This window comes from Hyalella azteca, unplaced genomic scaffold (genome assembly GCF_000764305.2).
Source record: "Hyalella azteca isolate HAZT.00-mixed unplaced genomic scaffold, Hazt_2.0.2 contig15466, whole genome shotgun sequence".
Lineage (NCBI taxonomy): Eukaryota > Metazoa > Arthropoda > Malacostraca > Amphipoda > Hyalellidae > Hyalella > Hyalella azteca.
The window spans coordinates 209,854-233,742 of NW_025945320.1; the positions used below are offsets into that span (position 1 = coordinate 209,854).

The 23,889-nt window shown below is 39.4% G+C and overlaps 1 protein-coding gene across 1 annotated transcript; it reads left to right on the forward strand.

The window, feature by feature from the left end:
- Positions 1-23,642, forward strand: LOC108679098. Its single transcript, XM_047884480.1, has 15 exons — positions 1-28; positions 3,868-4,007; positions 4,848-4,919; positions 5,336-6,955; positions 7,015-7,541; positions 7,860-7,938; positions 9,572-13,607; positions 14,058-14,168; positions 14,698-14,820; positions 15,384-15,674; positions 15,875-16,228; positions 16,610-16,762; positions 17,531-17,638; positions 17,912-23,219; positions 23,417-23,642. Exons 1-15 carry the CDS (start codon positions 7-9, stop codon positions 23,640-23,642), a joined length of 13,170 nt encoding a protein of 4,389 aa, XP_047740436.1. The 5' UTR covers positions 1-6.
- The last annotated feature ends 247 nt before the right edge of the window (positions 23,643-23,889 follow it).

Sequence of the window (23,889 nt, forward strand, 5' to 3'; positions counted from 1 at the left end):
TTGAGCATGAAGCAGTCAATGAATGAAGGTAAGCATAAGGTAAGAAGTTCTCAACAATAAATGCTCAATGTCATCCCTTATCACCCTGTTTGATGGTAGCACAATGGTTTGCAATATGGTGATTAGACACATAATAAGATAATTGGATGATGAGCAGGTTATTCATCTGACTCACTAACTGGCAAAATAGAAATCTAGAAATCATAGTTAATATATTATTTTCAATCCAACTTGGTTAGTTTTTTGGTCAAAAAATTTCAGTTTAGATAAAAAGAAAAAATGTTGGAATTAAAGTTGCATGTTGCAACACTTGAAGATTTCAATTAGACTAAATAATAAATATAGATTCATCTACAATTTTTTTCTGAATTGAAAACAACAAATTAACCTTCAAAAAGTAATAAATCGCAACACCAATTAGAGTTCAACATGATGCACACACACCGCAGAGGCTGAGAGAGCAAAATTGTGTACATGCAAATACAATGAAAGCATGCATGCATGCTTTCAATTGATGTATGAGCAGGCGGCCCAGGGGGCCGGAGAGTTGATGAAAGAACAAATCAGAATGGGCAGGGGGTCAAAGTTGAGAGGAAGGTCTGAGGCAAGGGGGAGGAAGGTCTGGCTGGGATTGTGTCAGACCATCTGCATGTTGGGCAGATCCAATCTTTGGAGTAGAGACTAATGGAGCGCAGTCCAAAGCATAGCTTGTGGGTCCAGGCATTGCACCTAGAGCACTTGAATGAATATCCTTGCCATGTAACTGGGAGGGAGCAGACTGAGCAGGGGTACAGGACAGGGTTGGGATGGATACCCTGGGTCAGGAGAAGGATGAATAGGAAGAAAAGATGGAGGGGAGGAGGACATGAGGTGCCCCAGGAAAGATAGGCAGCCAAAGATGTGGGTAGGGGGAAGGGGAGGCCTAGGCTCCCCTACCCTTAGGAGGAAAAGCGGAGGAGCCTCCATCCGGCAGCGATCTGGGGGGGGGGGGGGGCCTCTGTCGTTTGGCCTGACCCACGAGAGAGCCGAGTATCCGGCCGACGCGCAGGCCAGGGTACCCCCACGACGTAGACATGGCAGATATTGGGGGCCTCGAAACATATTTGCCTGCTACAGTTAGTTTCATAATGGTCATTCAGTCCTTGAAATAAGACAAGTACTCATAACTCCAATTGTAAACACAATTAACTGACATTTATGATGGGATCAAAGAAAAAATGGACATATGTTTGAAATGAGTGGAAACTACTAAAACCATGGAAGGGCAAAACAGATTAATATGATACATGTATCAACATGAGCTAGATTGGCTTTAATATTATCTTGATGTCTTGTTGCCACTCATAATGTTACTTTAGATCAGTGGTTCCCAAACTTCTGCAGGCTGGCACCTCCTTGGCTCCCCAGTGAATTCTTAGCACCTCCCACAGACACATAATATTCACACACATATATATAGCGCCCCCACAGACATGCACAAAAAACCCAGATTTGTAATATTTTCAAAAATTTACACTAGAAACCATGGAGAGGTTCAAAATGCCAAGATCTGTATGAAAACCCCCTTTTGCTGGGAGCCGTTTGCTGCACATGTTGTGTACAAATCACAAATCTACTAATGAACATTCAAATTTCTGACTTTGACTTTGGACTGCCGCCTTCCCAGATCTTTCCTCCACCCCCACAGGGGCAGAACTGCTCTTTTTGGGACCCATGGCTCTAGATCATCAGAATTCTCCATTATTGTGATTTGATTGCTCTAAATGTGCTTGTTTACTGTCTTATATGTACTGGTGCATGCAGTTTTCTGATTTTTAACCAAATTTTTCTATTGCTATGTAGTTTTATCTACAAAATTTTACATCTTATTTGTAGTATTGTTGTTGCATCAAATATTTGTTTACTCATTGACTTCCTCTGCTCAGTTCTCCTTCATTGTAGTTCTTATCATTTTATTTCTGTCACTTTCCTTTATTATTATATTTTTATCTGTTATCTGTCAGTTTCCTTTATTATTTTAATTCTATCTCAATTTTCTTTATTATTTTATTTCTATCTGTCAGTTTCCATTATTTTATTTCTATATCAGTCTCCTTTATTATTTAATTTCTATCATTCAGTTTCCTTTATTAATTTAACTCCGTCAGTTTCCTTAATTTTATTTTTATTTTATTATTTTTTCCTTTATAACTTTATTTCTAGTTGTCAGCTTCCTTTATTATTTTGTTTCTGTTAGTTTCCTTTATTATTTTGTTTCTGTCAGTTTCCTCTATCATTTTATTTCTGTCAGTTTCTTTATCCTCCCTTGAGGATGGTTTAAGCCTGTTGCTTCATCTTAACCTTTTTTATAAGCTATTTCATCACGACTAAATATTCTGTCCCTTTATTGGTCGTTTAGTAGTCTTCAGTAACATTTGGTTTTATAATTATCTGTAGCTTCTCCATCAGTCCCTGTTCTGTAGTTAGTGCAACTAACCTGCCACTAACTTGCCTTTAATTTGGTTCTCTTCCTCATTTTTATTCAAGCAAAATTAACAGCTTTATTATCAAATTCATTGTTCTACTTGGTACTAACAATTGAACAAAAACAATTTCATCCTTAAATTTTAGTTGCTGCTAATAAAGATATCCAGAAGTAGCTATAGATATATAGATTATAGATAGAACTTGCATGAAAAGCAGGCAATATTTTGACTCAATAAATTCCTGTTGTTGTTTTCTGTTTTAGGTATTTACTTGGCAAGTTAAGCATTCTGTTTTAGTCTATTGCTTGCTCTCTCTAATGCTCTTTTTACATCCCTCATTAAGCTCTTATTTTTGCATCCCCTTTAATTTAAAATTCTTTTTGTATATATACTTAACCTTGTCATTTTAATTTGTTGTAATTTTGTGTGTTATTCGTTTACTTACTTCAGATATGTTTTCAATTGTGGAGTTACTCTTTGCTGTGGGTTCCTGCTTTTTCTTATTTATATGATGGATGCTACTAGAAACCTCATCAATGGATGGCCTACAATTGAGGAGTCAAACAGAGGTGAGATATTAAAAAATGTCCTGGTTTCAGTCACTTGAACATGCCTCACTTGAACATGCCTCACTTGCAACGTTTCAAATTATTTGAATGTCTCGTGTGATCTTTACTTCTATTTTTTTTACTTTCCGGTATAAATATAAATATCTTTCGGTTGATTCATCAAAAAATTATATTGAGGGTATTTAACTGATTTAATACAATTTGATAACGGTTTTTAAAATGATATTAATATTTTAATATATATGTCAAGTTATCTATTTTAAAAACACGTTTTTTTGGGGCAAACCATAATTTATTTTCTACTTTTTAGTCCACAAGAAAAACGTGTTTTTTTAAAAAGTTTTTTTAAGTATTTTATTTTACTTTAAGTTTACTTCAACAGGAGTCAGGTATACTTCACAAGCAGCCAGTATAAATATAAATCTCTTTCAGTTGATTCATCAAAAATTATGTTGAAGGGTATTTAATTGATTTAATACAATCTGATAACTGCTTTTGAAATAATATTAATATTTTAATATATATGTCAAGTTATCTATTTTAAAAGTTCATTTCAATGAAGAACAGCTTAGGCTTTGGAATGTTCTGATGGATGATGTTACATTTCTGGTAACTAAGATGTGTCTGCGTGAAATTCACTTTTTCAGCAGGATATATATGTTCTTAACTTGAGACATTTACTTGCCTTTCATGGTTGATTTTGATCATTTTATCTTCCTACCTGGATGCATTTTCTAGTGCAAATTTTATGTTACCAGGTTTTGGTTGAAACATCATTGTTTCAGAATGCCTATGTTTGTGATAATCCCTGAAAATTTGTTTCCCTATTCCAGGTGTCATTTACTTGCTTATAGTTCGTGGAAAGAAGAAAATATTGTGGTCTGAATGCCTAGCTTGTGATGGCATCAAGTTTTACACCAAGGCAGAGTATTTTCGACATCTGAGCAAACATGAACATCTTCTATCCCTACTTGTAAGCAACTAGCCTTAAAGCTTGTAGATCTTATTGATCCCTATTTAGCTTGTCTCAAGTTTTATTTACTGCCTTCAAGACCTGGTATATATAGATTTTTTTGTAGTTGACATTGTTGTATTTTTATTGACATATATAAATTTTAATTTGTTACTCAACCTAACCCTTTTTGTGTGTTATCATAATTTGAAGAATGGAAGCTTGCTTGTACTTTTTAGCAGTTTTATCTTATCTTGCCTAATGCTGAATTACCCTAGCTTCAGCACAGGTATATATTTATTGTCAGTTGATAATAATCAATTACCTGGGTAGAAGTTACTAGTAATTAATTACCTGGGTAGAAGTCTTGAAGAGAATTTTAGTTTAATATCCTAGAATATTAAAAAATTAATTTGTTATTCTAGTGAATGTTTCTAATTGTTAAGAGGCTATTTCACCTATACTGTTTTTCTTATGTCATTGCTGATGGGTTCCATGACCTCTTAAAAAAGATGAATTTTGGGAAAATTTACAAAAAGATTTCTAAAATGTATGTAAATAGCATTGGTCCTTTGTTTACTGTCACTTTTTTCAACAACCCAATAAAATCTTTCTAGATTGTTTTTTTCAACTTATACTAACTAGTGCATGTGCTTATTTACTGCCCCACTAACAACATTATCTTTGGTTTGTCCCAAATATCTGCTGTGTGGATAAATATAAAAATCCCACAGAGCCACAAATGTGTGATGCATGAACACAAGAAAAAAATCCCTGTATTTTATCAATTGATTTGAAAATAAAATTATCAACTGTCCACTGACCCACTTTTTCTAAAATTTCCTTTTCATTTCATTGCAGTTACTGAATTTCCCTGAATACTCTGAACTTTATGAGCTCACCAAGGATCAGAAAATACTTGAAGCTGTTCAGGTAGGTGACAATGGCGTGCTGTCCGTCATTTTAGGCAGTTACAAGTATTCTTATCTAGACTTGAATTGAAGTTATTTTGTAATATAGTTTCTTGTCAGGTGCACTCTCTACAGAACAGTTTCATGATGCTCTGCATGTTTTTGAAAGAATCAACATGTTAATTGCTTGAATGATCTGAAATTTGTATATAAGTATTTTTATGGAACTATTGCCTAAATAGTTTTTGTATTGAATTTTCCCTTTTGTTGTGAAAAAGTTATGTAGTTTATGCTAATGGTGTTCATTGGATAAAAGTTTTATTTGTGATATGTTTACTCTGTGGTCACAAGTTGATTTTTATTGCAAAAACCTAAATTCTGCTATTTGTATTATTATGCAGCAGCTCCATGAACTAATATATATTTTCAATGTTTCAGGCTGTTCAGATTCCTACAGGGAACACTTCTATTTCTGCTTATCCAAAAACTGCCAAAAAAGTGTTGCACACTCTACGCAGTTCCCTTATGAAAACCTTGAAACAGAAAGAGGCATTCACTCAGTTAGCTCAGTTAGTCCTGGATGATTACAAAGTACGCTTAATTGCAGACCCTGATGCAAGTTGCCACAGATTTGTGTCGAACCACAATTCAATAGATGACCACAATCAATTTGACAACAATCATCTAACTACCAATACTGATAATTTTGTTTATGCTAGGATAAACAGCGCTGGTGCTATACCACTTATGCCATATTCTGGCCAAATCACAGATAACAGAAGTAGAGATGTTGAAATCTTCAGTAGAGTAAGAGATATTGAGTCTCCACTTATTCCCTGTCTTCAAAGTCCTGAAGCTGATTTCAATCCTATTTGGTGCGGGGACACAACTGATTGTCGCAAGAACTTTGTTCATCACCATAAAGGGACGTTAGTTTGGAGAACTGTCGTTGAAACGAGTAGAATCATTCGTGAGAGTGAAAGAAACCACGCTGAAAATTGGAGTGGGAAAAATTATAGCTCAACACCATGGGTAGATGCAAGATGTTCATCTTTGGCTTACAAGTCTAATAGAGTTGGGGCAAGTTCATTGTCTACTGGAAACTTTGGCACAATACTTAATAGACTTTCTTATAATAATGAGATTAGCAAGGAGCAGAATTATGAACAAGCTTTGTATAACTCCAGGCTCGCTCATCTTGCCCCATACCAACCTGCACTAGTGTCTGCATTTCAAGAAAACCGCCAACTTTTGATTCAGACCAATCAAAACCCATATTGCAAAGATCATACCAGACCATTTCCAGAGCATGAATTTGTTAGTGGTTTAGAAGGAACCCAGCAATTCTGCAACTATGGTCAAGTAAACAAACGGGTTGAAGCTTTCTCCTCTGGAGAACATGAAACCTTATGCCATAAGCTTGAAAGTAAGCATTCCTTACATCCTTTCCAGAGTAGAGAACTTTTTTATAATAGTAGAGAACATGATCTTCCATGCCTGATGCATGAGAACTCAAAGTCTCCACGTCCTTCCATGTATCCTGTCTCTTCAATTAAGCAGAGACTTTCTTACAAGCCCATGGATAAAAACTCAGAATGTGAAAAAGGAATTATTTTTGCAGGTGAAAAATGCCAAATTACTGTTGCTGCCAAAAATATTCAGCTTGAGACGCAAGTGAATAGACACTTCCCAAAAAATACCAAGCCAAATAACAAAGATGGTCAATGCATGAAATTTCCCAAAAATGAAGATCAAATAAAAAATAATCGTTTGAGGAGAAAGGAACTGGTGAAACGAAGGCTATCTCAAAATTCTGAAATGGCTGTGAGAAACAATTCTTGCTCAATCCCTACTTTGTCTGGTCAGAAAGCAATTTCTCGTGGCATAAATCCATGTCCATCTAGCCAAAAAGCCTCTTTGCCTAGCCAAAGCGCATCATCACTCAATCTGACTCAGTTACCTGGTGTGTGTAAGCCAAAGGACCGAAGTACCTTTTCTTTAATCAAAAATTCATTTTCATGTGCATCAAGTGTCTCTTCATTGAATCAAACTACAGCTGCATCTCCTAGCAGCAAATTCAGCTCAACTACTTCATCCAGCAAAATTTCCACTTGCAGCCAGAACATGGGCCACACCATGTTTGCCCATCATCTATCATCTCTTCATTACAACCATCTACTCAAACTACGTGCTCTGATAAATCTCACCAGACGATGTTTAACAATAACATTACGGTGAAAAATCCTCAAACAAATTTCCCTCGTGAGGAAAGCTCCACTAAAAAGATTCTCATTGGCAGCAACACGCTTAAAAAGGCAAATCTAACTTGTGTGCAGAAGCGATTGAGCTCAATTTATTCGAACGCAATTGATGGATGTACTAATAATAATCCTTCAGCTATCGAACTATCAGACCATTCTAATAAACATTCCGGCAATAACTCGTCTGCATCTCCTGGCACTTTGAAGCCGTTTGTGCTTGACCCTACAACCGGCAACCTTACCTCTGTGGCTGAGGATAAACTTTTGATCAGTCATGAACTTCCGGCGCTTCAGTGTAGTGAGGATAACGACTGGAAGCTGCGTAAACGGCTCGAAAACCTGAGCGGTTCTTCAAGCTTTGCCGAGTCTCCTGGCCAATCCAAGTAATTACGGTGTTAATGCAAGTTCTTGCATAGAATTTATTCATTATATTAATTGGTTCTACCTTGATAATGCTATATTTTGATCGTTTCAATCAGGTAATCGTAATGAATGTCAGTTAATTATATTTAATTCGTGAAACTCATCGCACCAAGACTTACAGTTTTCATAGAGTTGAATTCAGATAAGCTGTTATTTGTCACAGTATTTCTGTTTATCATTTACAGTCAACAGTTCCCTCCTGTGAAAGTTTGTAAAGATTAGCTTGATTACGATATATGTGATTAGTTATGTAATGAAAGCGTTTGTATCTTTTGTAGATCAGAGAAATGCCACGTGGCAGTGCTGTGTAACCAAGCCACTGCCACTGTGCTAACTCCGCTTATGCGTGACATGAACGTAAGTTTTATTACCGACTAACTGTTTTAAATTTAACTGTTACGTGGGAGAAATTCGGTTGGCATATGCGTAGAAGATTCGAATCAGCTAATTATTTTGAGATTATAAAACCTAGTATTTTTTTAATTGTCTATTATTCTCTTAGTTGTCTAGTACAATATTTATTTTGAAGCAGTATTTTCATATTGCAGAAAGTGTTTCATAATCATTATGTCCGGTGTCAATTCACTTGACCTGATAGAGATTCACTTGACCTGATAGATTCACCTGACCTGATAGATTCACCTGACCTGATAGATTCACCTGACCTGAAAGATTCACCTGACCTGATAGATTCACCTGACCTGATAGATTCATCTGACCTGATAGATTCATCTGACCTGATAGATTCATCTGACCTGATAGAGATTCACCTGACCTGAACAAGATACTTTATCTGGACTTATAAGTCCAGATAACGTATCTTGTATACCGGTACGGGGTGGTAATACAGAGTTGCGATACAGAGGCATAAGCTACGGCATCGACCGTAAGGTCGGAGAACTGTACCGACACGCTACATCGGGGAGTGCTCATCAGCTACTGGGAGCCTGCTTAATTAAGGTTGCTAGACCTTTTATAAGCTTCGCTTCCGCCCACTACTGAGGTCTTGATCGCGTGATCTATCACGTATCTATCAGATGTTGACTCGTCAGGTCAAGTGAATTGACACCGGACAATCAGCTACTGGGAGCCTGCTTAATTAAGGTTGCTAGACCTTTTATAACGTTCGCTTCCGCCCACTACTGAGGTCTTGATCGCGTGATCTATCACGTATCTATCAGATGTTGACTCGTCCTCAATCTCTATCAGGTCAAGTGAATTGACACCGGACAATATAGATAACGCACTCGTTAACAAAAAGGGGAAGAAATTCGGCTACAATTCATCATCTTTATATTCACCCTCATCAACAAATGAGGGCTCAATCGCATTATTAATCAAAAAGTTCTCGACATGTCGAGGCAAGAACCGAAATGATGTCACAAATTGAGGTATTAAACTCTGAAGTGTGCATACTTATTAGGCGGTCATGCAAGTTTTGGCTTTAATAAATAATCTAATCACATATCATTGTGAGTTCCTTTAGAGTTTATACGCCTGGAAACGTGCAACAAATTATTGATTATTGTATTGTTATCGGGAGCTGAGCTTCCCTAAAAGTTTCAGAGCGCTAGCTAATGGGAAAGTTGGTGAAATATCGATTGCAAGATTTGATCATCACAGACACGAAAGCGAGCTAAGAAAAACGTGGTAATAAGTCCAGATAGCGTATCTTGTATACGGGGTGGTAATACAGAGTTGCGATACAGAGGCATAAGCTACGGCATCGACCGTAAGGTCGGAGAACTCTACCGACACGCTACATCGCGGAGTGCTCATCAGCTACTGGGGGCCTGCTTAATTAAGGTTGCTAGACCTTTTATAAGCTTCGCTTCCGCCCACTACTGAGGGCTTAATCGCGTGATCTATCACGTATCTATCAGATGTTGACTCGTCCTTAATCTATATCAGGTCAAGTGAATTGACACCGGACAATTACTATATAATAGTCGACTAGGGTTCTTAACTCAAAACTCTTTTTTTTTTCTAGTCAGAATTCATTTTGACGGACAACTTGAAGGCTGCAAACTGCAAGGAATTCATGTCATCGTTGGCGTTGAAGCGAGACAAGCTCGGATCCGTGACATGGCTGGTGATGCTGGGGGTGGAAGTGATAAGCGATGTGTGTATGCAGTCGTGTCGTTGCAACTCCAAATGTCCTGAGATGGTCCGCGCAATTCATTTCTCGGAGGATCTCCGTGCAGAAAAGATTAATTTCATAGATAAACTGAAAGCCGAATTCGACATCCTCTTCAAGAACTGCACCGTGTATTTCATGTACGATCGACCAATCGTTGCTTGTCCCAATGACTGGTCTTGGTCGACTATTCATCGTCTCAACCAAAAGGTATCGAACATGCACGTTGTCGCACGAGATGAAGTACTCTCCCTTAAAGAGTCCTTTACATCATTCCTTAGACACTACTACGACCAATTTCTGTCAGTAAATGCCAGAGAGCCGTCGTTTGAAAACATGCTCGATGCAATGCAGCTACGAACGTGTGTGGACCCTTCGGAGAATTTGGTGTCGTTCGAAGTAATTTGGCTCAGGCGTGTTTCTGAACTGCTAAGAGAAACGTGGTCGCCGTCCAATAGCGTCAAGTCTGGTCTTGTTTTTGAAACGGCAGAAAAGCGTGATGCGCCGAAAGAAAATTTGGTTACAAGTGCGCTTGGATACATTAAGAAAGAACCCGACGACCCAACTAATGTGAATGCCTCGGATAGTATTACTAATCTCCTGAATAACTCTCCAGCTACTTCTCTTAGCAACTCGGAACACTCGTCTATCAAGGATCCGAAAGATGAAGAATTGACCCTAAGACATTTAAACAGCACCTCAATTAAATTCGAAACCTTCAGCAGCGATACAACTTTCTCCGAACGGCCTTTGTTTGAACTGCAGTCAGATGATAACCTTCTTGATTCAAAGGCAGTAAATAAAGTAGCCTTGCCTATCAAAGACGAAATTGATTTCAAATCTGATATTCACGACATTATTTTATTCAGTACGAAGCAGAATGCAAATTGTCCCAGTCCGAATGATTCCATTACTGAAAGAACAACTCTCTTGTCGCCAGCTATTTCTGGAAAAAGCTCTCAAGGCGAAAGCAATATTAAGACCCGAACAACTTCAGCGCTGTCCGGGACAAAGTCAGCGTGTGAAGAATCAGTGCTTTGTCTAAATGAAGTGACTAGTGTTGACACAACTTCATTGGCGATGACATGCTGCGATAAAATTGTTCAAAATATCAATCCGAATTCTGCGGTAAATTCTGATGATTTCAACACATCGAACCAAAGATCTGAATCTGTCGAAAAACTAGAAGCTGAAGCCACGACTTTGTCCGATTCTAAACAGAACTCGGTTGATGAAATTGGAAAAGCAAGTCACGCTCTCTTGGATCCTCCAGCGAATGGGCCAGATTCAAATGATCCGTGCACCAATAATGATGACGAAAGCAGCGATGCAGATTTCAGCTACGAATTTTCTCCTGATGTTAGTAAATCCGATTTTGATGTTCGTTGCTACTCTACTTCTCACAGTGCATTGTTGCTTGGGCATCAATCAAGCTCTGATGATTCTGATTTCCTGTACGACATACCTCAACAAACTGAAACTGCAGCTCTTGAAACCGAAAAAAATTCGGGTAAACGCAAAATGAACGAAGAAGAGCATTCGGGTGGGAAATATCTTCAAGAGTCTTGTAAAGTTATCGGTGAACAGAAAGAGAAGCAAAAGAAAGACAAAGTGACTATTTCACATGCGATTCGAGCTCAAGATAATTCTAGTCGGAAATCTTCCACTTCCAGCAAAAGTAAAACTAATGAACTTCGCGAGAAACCTGAGTGTTCCAAGCATATTCGTTTAGAGAAAGCTCGTGCAGATAAAGATGGAGCGAAGGAAAGTGAAGAAAGTTTAAACAAAGTTGATGACTCATCTAGTCCATCTGATTCCGTAGCTCCTTATGGATGTTCATTGGCGCAATCTCCCTCCAATGATATTCCACTTGCACCATCATCTATCCTTCCTAGTCCTCGAAGAAGGAAAAGAAACGACTCATCATTTCCTAGTCCTCGAAGAAGGAAAAGAAACGACTCATCATTTCCTAGTCCTCGAAGAAGGAAAAGAAACCGTAATTTTGTCATAGTGTTTGGATTTCCTACCAAGTACTTGACTGAACTGCGCCAAGTCTTGAAATTTTGTAAAGCACGCCAGTGTTCCGTGGTAGAACATCAGGTTACCAAAGTTGAGGGCATCAAGGGCATTTTCAGCTCTCTCGAAGACAGCAAAAGATGCTACCGCGTATTGAAAGATACGCGTCTTCGCTCTACTAAACCGTTTAAACAAGTCGGTAAGGGCACCGGTCGGCCACAAGAAAACCGACACATTTTAACGCTCTCGTTATTGCATCATCCGAAGCTACCGCATTCACAAGATGTGCCACCCGAAGATGCACTAAAAGATCTAAAATTATTCTGGAAACTGCAGAAGTACTTTGACACCTCGTTTGGTGACAGACTTCGTTTGCTTAAAAATATAACTGCAGATGTTTCAACAAGAAGAACAGAGTTAAACGAATTACCTACTGACGATGCTGAGTTGAGCAAACCTTTCAATCGGCATGGGAGGAGACCGAGCCGTGCTGCTCTCTACTGGGAAAGTAGTGATTATCGTCGTAAGCGCGATATGGCTTCCACCTCCAAAGATGTCGTAAATTTCGCAAATCCTGATTTGGCTGCATTGCCTGCATACAATTCCACTAGATGTACAGAGGTTTTCAGTGCCGCGCCCACACTTCTTTCCGCCACTCCCACCACCATTAATGCACTAACAGAACCCTGCCCTATTATTACGAACCAATCTTCAGGAGTTGCATCTAATCGTGTTTCCGCGGCACCGTTAATGAACAAAATTTCTTCATTTGAGATATTAAATTCAACCGTCAACCGGTTGAATGTTGGTAACGATACCGATACCACGTCGGTGACTACTTCAACATCCGCCGTTGGCTTATCCACAATTCACGCCAGCAAGTCTTGTAATTCGATTTCTGTTCCCTCTACAACGTCGACGTCATGCAACGAAACTTTGGTTCAACCATCAACACCTGCTAATAAAATGCGCACTCCCAGTTCTAGCTCAACCTATACTTTTATGAATCCAAGAAATTCAGTCTCAGTCGAAGCAACTTCGAAGTCCACATATTCAGCTGCGATCAGTAAGCATTCTTGCATAAAAAATTCTGAAATTCATGTGAATGATTCACAGTTCATCAGTTCTGATGTAGTAAATTCGCTAAGCCCTAATCTGATGAAAAAATTGAAGCTTGTGTTGGAGTATTCAGCTGTTGCATGTACCGCATCGCAAACCGCGCATGCCATAGACAGTGATAACAGAGGAACCTCGACCATTGCAGCCAACTCCATGAACTCTACTCTGGCTTGTACGCCGAAGGGTACTAATTCTTCAAATTTTGTGAATACGTTCAATGAGGTCAGAGAAAATTCTACCATATCGAATACAAGACATAAAGTTTCGTTCGAAATTCACGGAAGAAGTCCCATTGGACGTTCGCCCATTGAGACTTCTTCAATGCCTGTGATGATTTCAGGGAGTTATGGCCATTCAATGCAAGATCTGGATGCTAGTTTTCAAACTGAAACCGTTTGCAGCGCATCAAGTGATGGGCCAATGATTAATTCGAAAACCCAATTTTTGCCTCAAAATAGTTCTCCCAACGCCACTATCATGCTGCACACGTCTCAATCGTCCAAGTCCTCCACAGCCGAAATTGATTTTCGATCTTCAAACTCGTCCACTTCTTTCACGAGTCTCGGGCCTTCAAATGAAAGTTCTTCGGAGGACAAGTTTGACAATCGAAATGTTGATAACATTCGGAGTCACCCTAGCCCGGATGAGCACCTGACTTGGTATCGTGTCACCGAAATCTCCCCGTACATACCGCGCTCGCTGCTCACGCGTTTACTCGAAGCTTGTGGTACTTTGCTGACGGACAACTCTTTTTGTGAGTCTTATCTATGTTCGTTGTTCATTATTTTGTTCTAATATTCATATTTTTGTTCTTCATTACGACATGTATATGTATGATTATTTGTGTATTTTTCTACTGCCAATTCGAAAAATTTACATTTCCTTAATATGTTGCTACGGGAGTTAAAAAAAATAGTCTTACCAACGCTACCCGTGTTGAATTGTTGTTTGTTGAATTTCTTATCATGATGTTTCTGGCGTTGACGTATTTCATTGCTAAATTTAATATTACGCATATTGGACATTATTGGCAGAAGTATTTTCTTTGCTCTGCTCCTGACAAGTGAAAATTCACAAGATAGTGACAATTCAAACGTTTCGATTTAAAGTTTTTGTGCTTACATTTTTGCTTATTAATGTTGCGTTGTTATAGCAATGCGCTGTGATCAAATGTAACGTAACAGGTGGTAATTATGTAAAGCAGGTAACGCTCTGAAGGTGGGTTTGAAGACCGTCGCTGATGAAGTTCTTCTGCTGAAGATCTCCAAAATGACCTGGTTGGGTCCCCTCATGCGGCTCAACCGTCTGCGAAGTGGTACGTATTTTACAACACTTCTCTTTAACTTCTTGTCGTTTGTTTGTCTGTCTGCTACAAATTTTATCATCCGTATTTAACACACTTCTACCTGTCCAATCGATCTAAAATTTTGCACACTTGCGTAAAGTCGGAGACAAAAAGCATGTATCAATTGATAGAATAAGTAATTTTGAAAAATTTAAATATCTTTTTTAATTTTAAAAATAAAATTAAAAAATTAATTTTTTACTATTGATAGTAAAATGAGAAATTCATTGTACATGTGTAACATCGGAGACACTGAATTCTATAGAAGTGTTGACTTTAGAAAGTAATTTTCAACCGCATATTATTTATCTTGCACGTGACTACACCAATGCCATGCTTTGAACTCGGTAGGCAAACTTCTAGCCTACAAATCATACTAATCATTTGAATACACTTAGAGCAAGGGTTCTGGCTAAGAAACCCGGATTCTAGTATGTTAGTTAGCTGCATTCGACTACATTTTCTTGCCACGATAGTTTCACTTGACTCCATTGTGCAGTATTCCCGGTGCCATTAATTGAAAGCGAGCAGTTCACCAACTCTGAGCGCGGTGTAGTGGATGCAGCGTTCGCCGCGTGTAGCAATGACGTACGGGAGTATCTCACTATTGTGGTGCAGGCTGGTAAGTGAAAACCTTGTCTTACCTCGTCTTGTTCGGTCAAATTTATCATAGAATGTAAATATACCACAGCATTTTTATCTTAGGAAACGAAGGTACTATTAGACTGCGTTTAACTCCTCCCACCAAAGAACAGTAACGTCACATGTTGATAGAAGTTCTTGGTGCATATAGAACGAGTGAGTTGGTGCAAGCATATAATTATTACACTGATGTGGAATCACGATTACTTGTGCAACGAGTTGTTAGCTCAAGTCTGATTATGGTTGAGTAATTGATATTACAACGGGATAACTTCGGCTACACTTAATATCGAAGTTAGATACAAAATATCTGTTTATATCCCTAGAAGATAGCATCGTCTATTCACCTCAGTTGTTCAATATTGACTTGGATGTCAAATATATGTAACAAGCAAAGCAATTAAAACCATAGTTCTGACCATTACAAAATATTGGAACAATAAAGCAAAACAGCCTTCCATTACTATTTACTAACAAATAAACATCTTCGACCGTTTGAAAAAAATACTTAATTCATTTATTGCCTTGCACATTGGATTACAGAGTACGACTTGGTGCAATTCAAAACTCGCAAGTGCAAGGTGCAGAACTGCGCAAGTGAGGTATGTTTGGATTACCACTCTGCGAAAGATAAAAGACGCAACGTTCTTCATCATCCATATAGTCCTCAGCTTTGTAATCACAAGAAGTTTGCTGCTACGGGAAACTGCCAGTACGGAAACGAATGTGCATACTCGCAAAATCGCTTCGAGAGCCTGTACCATCCGTATTATTTCAAGTACATGTGCAAGCCAAACTGTAATGAGAAAAACTTTTGTCCACGAAGACACCCGGGTATGTACTACCAATGTTACCCTATAGGGTTATTTTTTAGTTTATCGTTACTGTGACTAATATCAGATTGCTTATTGTATTTGTTTTTACTCCAGGCGCAACTGAAGTAGCGTCTTACCTGGCCATTCCTCACAATGACTTGATAATATTTTTTTATTACTGCGTAGACTCGTATGAGATTTATAATAACCAAATTGCAGGTACGGCAATACACAACCTGACTTCAGGTGCCATGCGGATGTACTGCCCTGGGTATTCCAACACGCTTTTCTTTCTGAGCGCTGTTGTACGTCTTTGCTCCTCGAAAGCAGAATCTATATTTTTTCCCGGAAAATGTCTTCAAACGTTTCCGAAACCTTTGCAAAACCGACATGGAGGCGCCGTGCGAGCCATCTTTGTGGTAGACAAAGACTTTTTCCAGGAGGCGTTTCTTGAAAGCGTCGCTGACCTCGCCAAATGCTACGAGGTCGTGATCAGCGAGCTGCTCGTCGCTCCCGACAGCAGTGCGCAATCAACCATTCTCCGCCCTGTTAATAAAAACTCTCATGTCTCCGGTGAGGATTAGATGCTTGTGGTTTACAAGAGGACCCATATAACAATTTATTGCAAAGACGAAGTTTGCTTGATTTGAAAATGTACCGATTGAATTTAATCTTTGAATTTCTATTATTATTAACGCTCATGTAGAACAAGTCCCCTTAGCTTTTCTGTTGAATATTTTACTACCTAAATAAGTTAAAGCGACTCGTTTCCCATAGATATTTTTCATTTGTTGAAAATCTCACATTATTAAAAGCTCTTGTGTTTCAATTCATGAAACTAATCAACAGTGGAATTTTTACTCAATTTTTACCTTGGGATATTCTCTTTCATATTGATCAGCATCCTGAATGATGTAGGCTGATTTTATTCATAAATTATGGTTATATGTGCAGACACCAACATCGTGGTAGGGCGGGCTGGACTTGTTGCTGACTGGTTGCACTGCCATCCAGCTCGCGTTGCCTCCCTTCAATATCTCATCATCGAGTATCGTAACGAGGAAACTCTCATCCAATCAATTCTTTCCAAGCTGGACGTGTGCACATGTATGTAGTATCTTAGTTACGAAGGGGGACCCAAAATAAACCGGACTGATTTTTTAGCAGGTTTATTTAAAAATTTCGAGTATGAACACGGCCTTCTGGGGCAGCGATGCTTGGCACACTGGATGAGGAATGTCAGTAGCATGTGCACATACTGGGAGAATGCGGTGATGCCATAACTTTGCCCACCACACAGTCAGGCCGTTTTTTTGGGGTCCTTCCTCGCACCAGAATTTTTTAATGAGTGAGGATTTAACTCGTATGCACGTCGTTCGCTCTTAACACGTTGAGTGCGGCACGACCCACCGGTGGGTTGCAGGGTATTTTTTTCGGACAAATTCCGCTATTTATTAATTTTCAATTGCTTTGACCGACAAAAATTTAGGATAGTGGTACATCCTTATTAAATTTGAACAGCAAGGAAAAGATAAAAATCTAATTTTTGCAATTTACTAGTATCTATGGACTTATTGGCCTTTTTTTGTCCACGGACTTACCCGTTTTTAGGCAAACTGGAAAACCTGGTGGGTCGCACCGCACTCGACGTGTTGATTAATAACCCAACGTGACTAATTCTGTGATCTTTGGATGCAATTAGACTAAAATTGATTTTTTAACTCAATCACTGAGCTTAGATCTGTAATTTGTGGAAACAAGTGTTTGAACCTCATACCGGTCGATATCTTGTTGTATGTTGATATATCACTGCAACCAAGTCCTGCGGTATGTGTGGACGTAATTTGAACGTTGAAACATGAAATTCTTCATCAGCTCGGGATCGGATCAAGACTGTTGTTGTTGGAGAAAACAATTCCTTGGATTATCGGAAAAACATCAGCGCTCTTCTGGGACAATATCTCGAGTCAGCTTTTATTGATGGTAAGCTCATCGATTAATATTTTTTTATTGATCACCGATGTACAGATTGGGCGCATTCTCAGCTTGGAAATGACTACGGTAATGAATCGTAACAAAAATATTTAAATCTTCGTGTGCATGACTCAGCGTTACTTTTTACTATTTGAATTGTTAAGAGGCCATCAAGGGCATCATTTACACTCTGGTTATCAGTATTTTTTGTTGCGTTATTTAACTGAAAGTTCTTCAAGTATACTTCGTCGTAATTAATTCTTTCTTGATTTCTGCTGATAGATCGAGTTGTCAAACGGTTTTTGGCTGCTCTTCGTACAACAAACAGCGCTCCAGCTAAGGATATACCTAACACGAGCTTCAAACAGCAATCGGCTGGAAGCCCTCAACCGACGTCGAAAACATCATCATCCAGTGACCAATCTGCGTCGTGTAGTTCAGGGCCCGAAGTTCAACGGTTGACGACGTCAGCTGGCCGTATTGAGTCGGTAAAGGAACAGCAGCCTAATTCAAAGACCGGTACAGTCGGTATTGGTTTCTCAGCCGATGCCAGTGCCTGTACACCGGTTCCTCGTATGACCAGCACTAGCATTGTCGAAGATCCACAGACAGAGCCAAGAAGCGAGTCTATTTCTACTTCAGTTCCAAACACATTTCTGGAGTCAAATAAGCTGGATGAGACCTCGAAATTTGAATATTCGAGGCCAGACAATCATATGCGTTCATCATCAATTTCATCTCGATTCAGTTACGCATTCCTTCGTAAGAATTTAGATGTGGGTTACGGTTCTTGCGATGATGTTTCTGCGAAGAAATGTTCATCCGTCGCGGAGCCTAAAAATATGCCTCCAAGCTGTAATAAAAGTGGCAACGACGAAGAAAACGAAAACTTTCTTAACGTTCTTAGTTCAGAAGAAGCTATCGTCAAGCATACGACGACCACTTCGCGAAACTCGCCGTGTTTAAGCTCTTCTACACAGACAAAGTTGGGAACCTCGAAAAATACTTCGGTTTCCTGTAGTCAAAATCTTTCAGCTCTGGACTTATCATTTGTAAGCAGCCCGTTAACAGAGCAAAATCTACCGGTGTCATCTGCTCTGGAATGTTTTCGTGATAATGAAAATAGAACGGGAACCGATAATAGTGGAAACAGAAATGGAAGTAAAACGGAAACTCCATGTGTTGCTACCACCAGTCGCTCTGCTTTTGAAGTTCTGAACAAGGAAGTTGACTGTGCGAGGACTAATAAAGTCGGCGAAAAAAGCAAGGTGCTCGTAGGTTCCGAGGTGTGTCAAGAAAGTGTGTCGTGTAGACCGGTAACGTATTTAAAGAGTGCCGAAAGTTTAGTGAACGTTGGTGATCTGTTCAGAAAGAACGCTATCATCGAAACTATTGTAATTAGTGATGATGACTCTACTTCAGAAAATGAAATTCGTCAAACTCGTACAAAATTTGCCAGAAATTTATCATTCGATGATTGGGAATGCAAGACTCTGGTGAAATCCCTAAATGTGATTCCCGGAAAACTTCTGATCGAAAATGAAGATATGCTTCTGAAAACCATCACTGTGAATTCGACATTTCTTGAGCCACACTTGAATCGTGATGAAGACAATGATATCCATGCAAAGATTCTCCGCGTTCTCGAGAATCCTTCTCTTACTGCTTCCCCTGTGACGTTGGAAGAACGGGTCACTAGTTCTGAAGGTTCGACTGTTTCTTCGACTCCAAAAATGATTGGGGACGAAGGAGGTATCGAAGAATCGGATGTTGAAGTTATAAATAATTGTCCTACTTCTGCCCTAACTGATTTTTTTGAAAATCGAGGAAGAATCACCAACCCTAACACCTTGATGAAGATCGCTCGTTCAAATGCAGAGATTCAAATTTCATCAAAAGTAGAGCCTAAAGACGGAAATGATCCATCAACATCCCCGGATTCAGAAAACTCTTCTGGACATGTGGCGATCCTAAGTACCGAAAAACAAAAAACATTGAAGCTCGTTCAAGTTCCTCATGATGCATTTCCTGCTGCGGAATCGACACCCAAAGCAACGCTAACAGAAAGCATATCGTCGGCAGATATGAACATTCAAACTGTAAGTTCGATAGTTTCTCAGAAATCTATCATTTCCACTGCTGCGGTCGAACCTGACAATAATGTTACATCGCCGCTTGATGTTGTGAAACAGACATTGACAGCACTTCCTGGTGAGAAATTGGAAAGAGGGTCCACTACAGAACGCGGACGAAGCCCACAAATAACCTCAACTTCTTATACTGACAGTCAAAATTCAATTTTAACATCTACAATAAGGGAGAAAATTTTGAAGTCTACAGCTTTTCAGACGCTCCTTGCCAAGTACGGCGATCCGTCATTATCTGGTAATAATTCCAGTATAACAAGTTCTGCGGGTATCTCTGTAAATAATGCATCACGATTATCAAACCCTGATGTTACAAATGAAAATCACGCTCCAGTACGCAGCGAGGCTTCAGAAAAAACAAAAGCAGAAACAAGTTGTCATTCACCAGTGAAAACTAACCACTTGAACGCGATCGCGTCAAATAACCTGTTATCGAGTTCAAAGTTTTGTGGTTCCAATGCTAATTCTACAGCAAACTTGTCTCGTGAAGATGCCACTGAGGCGTCTCATATCGACAACTCACGTCAACACAGCTCAACGATTATCACGCAATCTCATTCCTATGGTAATTGTAACACTGCGCAAGAAATTTCATCTAAAAACCGCCAAATTTATGTGACGCCGTCGCCGTATTCAAACATGGCAGAAGATTCATGCCATAAATTAGACGCTTCCTCGAAATCGTCCAAACTTCCACCAAAATCCTGCCATTCCCAAAGTTTGCTGCAGAAACGTCCGTCTATCAAACAGCATGAATTGCAGGTTAATAAACCTGACAAGCTTGAAAAATCGAAAGCGCTGGGGGAAAACTCTGTTAGTGACCAGACCGTGTCTTCATCAAAGATAGCCGGTACGGAATGTTCATCTGTCCAATCAGCTCAATCAAAAGAGATAATTTCTCACAAAGAGTCTGTGAAATCTAATTCACATCATGTATCGAATGTTAAAAAAGGATCGCCGACCCTGAATTCGTTTTCAGCCGCAGGAATTGACTCAATGCAACGACCCCGTAAAAACCCGGAGACTCTTCCAGGTTACACTTCCTGCAGGCAAGACCACAGTCCTTGTACGGGGTCGACTATTAGCTATCCCGCACCGTCGCAGAATGACCGGTTGTGCTCTCTTACGGAAGTCGCGGCAAAAGAACTGCTGGAAAGAACTAATTCATTCACAAAGTCACCGCGCGAAACAACGACTTCGAAGAAAACTACTCAAAACCACTACGATTCGACATCACCTCACGGAAAATCGGCCATTGTTGCAGCATCTACACACGAAAAAGTCATCTCAATCAAAGATTCCGCGTCAAAAACTGCTCTTACCAAATCAGTGTCCCATCGTAAGTCATTGCCAGATTCGTCTATGTTGAAGAAAGTATCGTCTGGTCTTGAAACAGGGTCACTATTTGATTTAAATCTCAGTAAGGAGTTGGGTGGGAAAAAGGAACTTGTTAGTTTTAAATCTTCTACAAAAATTACCGGGAATTCCGAACTTTCCTCCAAGATTCGGGATTGTACACAAAAGACTGATAAAGAATCAGAAGCTACAAGTAAAACGCCTAAAAAACTACTTTTTGCCAGTAAATTGGCTTCGTCGACGAAAATACGCAGTCCCAGTAATCATCCGTCGCCACCTGTATTTATATCGCCCAAAAAGCCTCTGATAAGCCATCCAGCGACGTATCAGAAGAATTCATTGATGAAAAGTAGATGTGATGTGAAGTCGGCGCTCTCGATCGAATCTTCGGATCCAGTTAATAATGCTAATATGTCCGGTGGAAGCCAAAAAAAGATTACCGAGGTATCATCATCAGTCTGCAATACAATTGCTGATAAGCAAGAATTCAGAGAAATCTTATCCAAAAAACAAGTATCGCCTATTACTCACTATCCAGCACATGCGGACAGAAGAAACAAATCTACTTGTGTCAGCCCCTCAGCTTCGATTCCTCATAAGCAATCGTCTTCGCAAAAAGTCAACAAGGAAAACTCATCTGTAAAGCGAAGTGGAAATCGGCTTGTTCCTCGAATGAAAGAGGAAACGTCGAAGTCTTCATTAGAAAAGAACAGAGTGGTCGAGTCATTTTGCAATTCTGAAGAACCTTCTAATAGCCAGAAACCAAAAAAGAAAGCGCGAATGCAGGATGAACAAGATACAAGTGAGATTAGTCGCGGCGGCAGAATTGGCGCTACTGCACCCGCTACCATTGGCAAATGCTACCCAAATTCTCTGAACCATTCGAGGCAGAAGGAGGGTAAGAAAACGCTCGGCTCGCCAGGTGCTGTGTGTAAAATTGGTTCTTCTAGCAAGGTTGCCTCAGATACTTGTAAAACTTCAAAACATGATTCGGGTGCAAAATTAGCTAAAGAATCGCATAAGGAAAAACATTTGAAGCCCGATAAGAAACATAGAAGTACCAAGTGTGAAACGAAAGAAACGACAGACATTCCGATTGCGTTCGACCATCATTCCATTAATATTGAGAAAAAATCACAGAATGTCAAGTGTTCGGTAGGAAATAAAAGAAAAACAAGTGACGAGTTGCTAGGCTCAAATGCATCTCAACAACTACAGAACAAACGAAAGGAATGTGAATTTCCACCCGATAACAAAATGGGTCACACCGTAAAAAAATTCAAAACTTCTAATGACAAATCAAATGCCCCTAAAAATTCCTCAACTTCTCCTGTGCGCTCGCATGATGTGGCGACCACGCCGCGACATTCAAGTAAAATTTTTGAAAAAAATCCTAAGAAGTCCGTTGTGACATCAAAGCACGAATCAAAGAGATCAGGTCACAAAGTTAGCGGATTTAAAGACCTCAGGAAAGACGATACACCGACAAAGATTCTCAGTGAAAGTAAGATCAAAGATTCTGCTGGAAAAAGCAGTAAGCCATGCAAGGCTTCAGAAAAGAGTGATAGGAAATTATTGGAGCAATCGAAGGTTTTGTCGGGTGAAAGTAATTTACGGAAAAATGCAAGCGTCAAAAACAAAATTCCAGAAGTGATATCTGGAAAAGAAAGTGAAGTAGAAACTGTGCAGCAAGCTCACAATAAAACCTTAGAAGAAAATTTCAAGGATACCAAAAAGTCGTCTGAAAAAAATTCGAGAAAATTGAGTGATAGGGCAAGTACATTCTGTGAAAATGGTAAACCTTCTGTGGATACAGACCCTGACGAGTTTGACATTGCAATTCCTGAGAAATCTAACATAAAAATAGTTGATCCTGAAGTCACAAACGACACCACTACCCTGCCATCTTCAGCTGATGAAATCGTGGAGAGTTTCAAGGAAGCGTTTGAACAGACGAAGGAATTCTTGGTTTACAACTCCCTCGGAAGAATCTTGGATGATGTTCGCGATTGCTACATACAGGCCTTGCAACACTATCACAAGAATAATGATGAAATTGCATTAATGAAATGCGTCAAACGCATTGGGTGAGTAACTTTCTTCTCTAACTTGCGTGTTAGTCTATGAAATTTAGAATGTACTCGCGTATGTTCAAAATGATGTGAGTACGTATAAAAATGGCGGTATTAGCCCTAATGCCAATAATTGTAACGAAAAACGTTGATGTTACGTAAAATTGACGAATTATTGCAGTAACATAAAAGCCGCGTTTTCTCAATTACAGTGACACAAGTGGATACGAAATAGCGCGAACTGCAGAGAACCAGTTCGTCGACTATTTGAAATCACCTGAAAAGTCTCCAGACTATCATAATGCTCATCGTAGTTATGGTACTCGCCAAGATCCCACTATGCCTTGGGAGGCTTTCTGGCGCCTTAAAATGGAGCTATGGCGCGAGGAGAGAATACTTCACCTCAAGCTTATGTGGCGCTCATGCTTCAGACGCTGAAGATGAGACTAAACGGGTAACTAAGCTGCACCTCAAGCAGATACTGTATTTAATGTGCTGGGAACCGAATTACCTCCTATCTAATTTGTTGAAGAACTCCCCCACCCTCCCCCTTTCATGATCTGTCCTGAACGCATAAATCAACGTACAGAGATGATTTTGGTACCATTGGATAGAGCAGAATGTCAGCTTTAAGATGAGACTAAAAACCAGAAACGCCCAAATTCAAAAAATTTTGCCAGACGCT